The following is a 6,000-nucleotide window of genomic DNA, read 5'->3' as shown; positions in this document are numbered from 1 at the left end:
GAACCTTCAAATGCTGCAACAAGTTTTTGGTACCTTTCCCCAGATCTGTGCCTCGACACAATTCTGTCTCGGAGCTGTACGGACAATTCCTTCAACCTCATGGCTTGGTTTTTGCTCTGACATGCACAGTCAACTGTGGGACATTATATAGACAGGTGTGCACCTTTCCAAATCATGTCCAATCAATTTAATTTAGACTCCAAGTAGAGTCTAAATTCCAGGTAGACTCCAAGTTATAGAAACATCAAGGATTATCAATGGAAGCACGATGCTGCTGAGCTCAATGTCGAGAGAAGACATTTCTGTTTTTAATACATTTGCAAACATTTCTAAAAACCTTTTTCACTTTGTCATTATGGGGTAGTGTGTAGATTGCTTAGGAAAAACCAATATTTAATCAGTTTTAGAATAAGGCTGTAACTTAACAAAATGTGGAACAAGTCAAGGGGTCTGAACCCTTCCCCAACCCACTGTTCCTAGACACCACAACTCCACTATATTTTCTTTAAACACAAATTGGTATATTTCTGGAAGCAGGCCTTACAAGACAACCTGCTAGACCTGGTGCTGTCCTTCTCAGCATTGTTTTAACACATACACAATGTACAAAACATTAGGAACACCTTCCTAATATTGAGTTGTGCACCCCCCTTCTCCCTCAGAACAGCCTCAATTCGTCGGGTATGGACCGTACAGTCTGGAAAGTGTTCCACAGGGATGCTGGCCCATGTTGACTCCAATGCTTCCCACAGTTGGGTCAAGATGGCTGGATGTCCTTTGGGTAGTGGACCATTTTCGATACACATGAAACTGTTGAGCGTGAAAAACCCAGCAGCGTTGCAGTTCTTGACACAATCTGGTGCATCTGGCACCTACTACCCTACCCTGTTCAAACGCACTTAGAATATGTTGTCTTGCCCCATTCACCCTCAGAATGACACACAATCCATGTCTCAATTGTCTGTAGGCTTAAAAAAATCCTTCTTTAACCCGTCTCCTCCCCTTCATCTACACTGATTGAAGTGTTTTTTAAATATTTTTTTAAACAAGTGAGATCAATAAGGGATCAAAGCATTTCACCTGGTCAGTCAACATCATGGAAAGAGGTGAATGTTTTGTCCACTCTGTCTCTACACTCGCTCCATATAAACAGGCTTTAACTCAGACGGGACTATAGCAGCGAGCGGACATGTTTTTATACAAATTTTTTATTCAACATACATTTTCCAGCAAAAAAAAGGCAATATACAGGAGTAGTCGTGGTACACTGCCGCTACAGGGACGAGCTTCAACTGGAAAAACACCCAATCAAGGAGGAACATGGGTGTTGATCAGGGCTCGTTATCCACCGAGAGTCTCAGGATAGTAGTGCTGCTCTAGCAGCAGTTTGGCCTTCTAGATCGTAAAGGAATAAGCTTCTACGGACAGATCCTAGATCAGCACTCCCTACTCAGAGACTCTTTGTGGATAACGGGCCCTGATCTCATCTAGGGTGACAAAACTCCAGTAACTTTCCCAGAATTCCCTGGGTTTCCCCAGAAACCCCTGTTGGAAGATTCCTGGGAATCAGGAGGAGTATACGCAGCTAGTCTGGAATCCTCCAACTGGGATCTGTGGAAAACCTGGGAGTCTTTTTGGGGGGGAAACGTTAGCATCGTTTCTGAACCCTAATCCCACCGGTCGGTACCGCAGCTCGTTATCTTAACCCTTAACATCACTATCAGAACCAACGGGTGCCGTTAGTTAAAACAAACAGGAGAAAACAGAACCAAAAACAACAAGAATCTAAAGAATCAAGGAACCCTAAACAAAAACAAAAACAAACTACACAAGGAATATGAACACCTGAATCATTTCAACTTGTAGCCACCAACAACAACGTTCTGTGTTTCTCATTTTACATGTTTTTTTTGTTTTTTATATATACACACAATTTCAAATCTCTTCACAAAGCCAACTATGATGCGTTTTTATGGGAGGGGGGGGCATTCCATCTGTGCTTAAGAAAATCGGTCAGTGTGTTGGTTGTTCTAGTAATAATTATAGTAACACTGGTTCTGTGTATATATGGTGAAACCAGAGGGCTCACTAATGGCCGAGGCTTCCTACTAAAGCAGCACTGCTCAGTCAAACTCCCCCAACACAAACACCAGAGATACACGCCATCACAAACCCTCCGGGAGAGAGAGAGGGAACAGAACAGGGGAAGAGGAGATACACGCCATCACAAACCCTCAGGGAGAGAGGGAGGGAGGGAACGGAACAGGAGAAGAGATACAAACCCTCAGGGAGAGAGGGAGGGAACGGGAGAAGAGGAGATACACGCCATCACAAACCCTCAGGGAGAGAGGGAGGGAACGGGAGAAGAGGAGATACACGCCATCACAAACCCTCAGGGAGAGAGGGAGGGAGGGAACAGGGGAAGAGGAGAGGAAGGGCAACATTAAAATCATACGTACGACCAAGTTGCCATTTACCAGTCCTGAGAAACGGCGTTGATATGAAGTGGCAACGTGCAAGATGAAAGTACAGACCACTTGTTCTCTTTTTACATTTATTTTAAACAGATGCTGTGGATTTTTATTTTATTATACAAGAAGATATTGCAGAAAAAAGACAAAAACTGAATTTGTTTTTAAAGATGGAAACACTTTGACTAGTTGACTAAAGGGGAGGGGGGATATGAAGAGGATCACATCAGGAATACTAGTCTCAAGCTTCAACCCTTCTGCAACTGGTTCTCTTCTTTAAAAGACCAAATCATCCTTCTTGGTTTCTGCTAACGATGATGTCTCTCTTTTCTCTGCCTCGTCACCCCCCACTATATGCAGCAGCACTCTTTACGTTTTGAAACAACTCTTATTATTAAAAACAAAAACAAAAAATAAACCAGGAAAAAGTCAAGTTCATCATCCTGTCCTTTTCTCCAATTTCATTTCTTTCATCCAGACAAAAATAGGCAGTCGGAGTTAGAGAAGCCAAAAACTTAACAGCCTCAAAAACAGTAGAAGGGTGGTGGTGGGGGGGAGGAAGAGGGGGTTTTGGGAGGAAGGGGGTATAGTATCATCATCATCATCATCAGCAGCCTGCTAATGGATGGATGGATGGATCCGTGTGACAGAGACAGGAGGAGACATCACGGTGTCTGTCTGTGGAAGGTGTTAGAGGTGGGGCACAGACACTTGGTTGGTTACAGTCTGTGGTTATGGTGGGTTAAGGAGGAGGAAGAGAGAGAGGAGGAAGAGGAGAGAGGAGGAAGAGGAGAGAGGAGGAAGAAGAGAGAGGAGGAAGAGGAGAGAGGAGGGTTGCTCAGTTGTGGATCTTGATAGCTTTCTCCAGGTAGGTATAGCGACCTCTCTTCGGGGCTTTGTTGAAGTGGTCCAGGCCTAACCAGGGTCGAGGGTGGGACATGTTACCTAGAGGGGAGAGGTGTTACAAAACCACAGCACATAGTTAACATTCTGAGAGAGAGAAAGCATGGTGGTGGTAGTAGTTGGTAGTAGTAACAGTGGTAGTAGTTAGTAGCAGTGATTGTATTAGTAGTCGTTAGTAGTGGCAGCGGTAGTTAGTATTAGTAGTAGTGGCAGCAATAGTTAGTATTAGTAGTAGTGGCAGCAATAGTTAGTATAAGTAGTCGTTAGTAGTGGCAGTAGTTAGTAGTAGTTAGTAGTAAAAGTCCCAGAATAACCCATGGGCTGATATTTGGTTCTTTCTACCAGTTATCAACACAACACGGAATATCTTCTCCTCGACATTCCATTTCTTGCCAAAATAGAACACCATGTTCCTGATCCAAACCCCAGAAACTCAGCAGACAACATAAATTGTACAACTACATGTAATTTGAGAGAGGGTTCATTTGTTCATCTATGGCCATAATATTGGGTCAAATCACATTAATTAGACCTATAATTCATAACAGCTAAATAGTTGAATGTATTAAATTAATAGTTTAGTTCCAAAATGACAAAACACTCATTGAAACTCATTTCTGAAGCTTCTATATTGCAATAGTCTATATGACAGAGATACAATCTAATTTACACAGCATACTAAGATTCCCAGAGAGCATTTCATTTCCCAGGGTGCAACGCTCTGCCCCAGGACTGCTGGCTTGCTAGTCCACACAAACGTGAAGTACTCTAAACGTATTGCTGTCAAGTTATGAGTGCATTTGACCTTACTTTAGGGTTGTGTAAACATATTATAATGCTCACATGTCCATGTCATGCTGAATATAGTGTCATGTCATTGTCACACACTAATGATTCACATTAAGTAGAATAATGATGACGTTACAATGTGAGGTGTAAAATATTTGTCCGTTGTCATTTTGGAACAAAACCTCTCTTTCACTGCACTGTTTTGTTCCACCGTTTGCCTAGTTGTTTAGGTGGGCTGGCCCTCGTCATCTGCTCTGTAAGCAAAGTATTCCCATAGTTGACTTCTGCAGACAGTTTGGTCAACAAGCTGCGGGCCGGAGGTGGTTTTTATTTGAGCCATGCTGACTGCATTTTCTCTTGCTTACTCCTCAAAAATGGCTCACGCTGTTTCAGCTACATGCGCAAGCACAGCCTGGCTAGCTGCTGCCCCCCCCCTAGAGAAGACAGGTAGCCTGGCTAGCTGCTGCCCCCCCCCTAGAGAAGACAGGTAGCCTGGCTAGCTGCTGCCCCCCCCTAGAGAAGACAGGTAGCCTGGCTAGCTGCTGCCCCCCCCCTAGAGAAGACAGGTAGCCTGGCTAGCTACTAACCCCCCCCTAGAGAAGACAGGTAGCCTGGCTAGCTACTGCCCCCTCCCCCTAGAGAAGACAGGTAGCCTGGCTAGCTACTGCCCCCCCCCCCCCCCCTAGAGAAGACAGGTAGCCTGGCTAGCTACTGCCCCCCCCTAGAGAAGACAGGTAGCCTGGCTAGCTACTGCCCCCCCTAGAGAAGACAGGTAGCCTGGCTAGCTACTGCCCCCCCCCCTAGAGAAGACAGGTAGCCTGGCTAGCTACTGCCCCCCCCTAGAGAAGACAGGTAGCCTAGCTAGCTACTGCCTCCGCTAGAGAGGACAAGTAGCCTGGCTAGCTGCTGCCCCCCCCTAGAGAAGACAGGTAGCCTAGCTAGCTACTGCCCCCAAGAGAAGACAGGTAGCCTAGCTAGCTACTGCCCCCGCTAGAGAGGACAAGTAGCCTGGCTAGCTACTGCCCCCCCCCCTAGAGAAGACAGGTAGCCTGGCTAGCTACTGCCCGCCCCTAGAGAAGACAGGTAGCCTGGCGAGCTACTGCCCCCCCCCCTAGAGAAGACAGGTAGCCTGGCTAGCTACTGCCCCCCCCGCTAGAGAAGACAGGTAGCCTGGCTAGCTACTGCCCCCCCTAGAGAAGACAGGTAGCCTAGCTAGCTACTGCCCCCGCTAGAGAGGACAAGTAGCCTGGCTAGCTACTGCCCCCCCCTAGAGTAGACAGGTAGCCTAGCTAGCTACTGCCCCCGCTAGAGAGGACAAGTAGCCTGGCTAGCTACTGCCCCCCCTAGAGTAGACAGGTAGCCTGGCTAGCTACTGCCCCCCCTAGAGTAGACAGGTAGCCTGGCTAGCTACTGCCCCCAAGAGAAGATTCAGACAAATTACGAGACAGACTGGATCCTCTCAATCCGTAGACAACATTTGACACAAGCACCAAAAGTAACAGAAAGTGTAGTACCGAACCGTTTTTCATGTTCTAGTCTCAAAAGAGTATCAAAGTTTTGGTATACCGTGCAAAACTAGTAGTTAGTAGTAGTAGTTGATAGAAGTTAGTAGTAGTGTACCTGGCTGTGGCTGGAAGTCTTTCAGGTTGACCTCGTACTCATCCTCAGTGATGTACTGATGCCGGCCCATCATCACAATCGCAAACTTGAACTGCAGACAAACAAAGAACACAGTGAGTATTCATAAAGCAGTTTAAACTCCACCCTCCTGGTTGAAGGCTATAGATGGCTGACGGAGGGAGGGAGGAGGAGAGCGGGAGGGGAGGAGAGAAAGAGA

The 6,000-nt window shown here is 46.2% G+C and overlaps 1 protein-coding gene across 2 annotated transcripts in view; it reads right to left on the bottom strand.

The window, feature by feature from the left end:
* Positions 1-1,913: 1,913 nt before the first annotated feature.
* LOC120041668 (ubiquitin carboxyl-terminal hydrolase 7) overlaps positions 1,914-6,000 on the bottom strand; it is a 46,001-nt gene continuing 41,914 nt past the window's right edge. Inside the window, exons 30-31 of one of the 2 annotated variants that reach the window (XM_038986533.1) lie at positions 5,784-5,874; positions 1,914-3,416 (exon numbers count right to left, since the gene is read on the bottom strand). In XM_038986533.1, coding sequence (XP_038842461.1) covers positions 3,310-3,416; positions 5,784-5,874 — 198 coding nt within the window. In that variant the 3' untranslated portion in view covers positions 1,914-3,309. The remainder of the gene's footprint in view (positions 3,417-5,783; positions 5,875-6,000) is intronic. The other variant, XM_038986534.1, reaches the window with a different exon arrangement.

The sequence above is a fragment of the Salvelinus namaycush genome, unplaced genomic scaffold, assembly GCF_016432855.1.
Source record: "Salvelinus namaycush isolate Seneca unplaced genomic scaffold, SaNama_1.0 Scaffold5, whole genome shotgun sequence".
Classification (NCBI taxonomy): Eukaryota; Metazoa; Chordata; class Actinopteri; order Salmoniformes; family Salmonidae; genus Salvelinus; species Salvelinus namaycush.
Note: the sequence above shows the minus strand (reverse complement) of the source record. Positions and strands in the feature narration are given on the sequence as shown.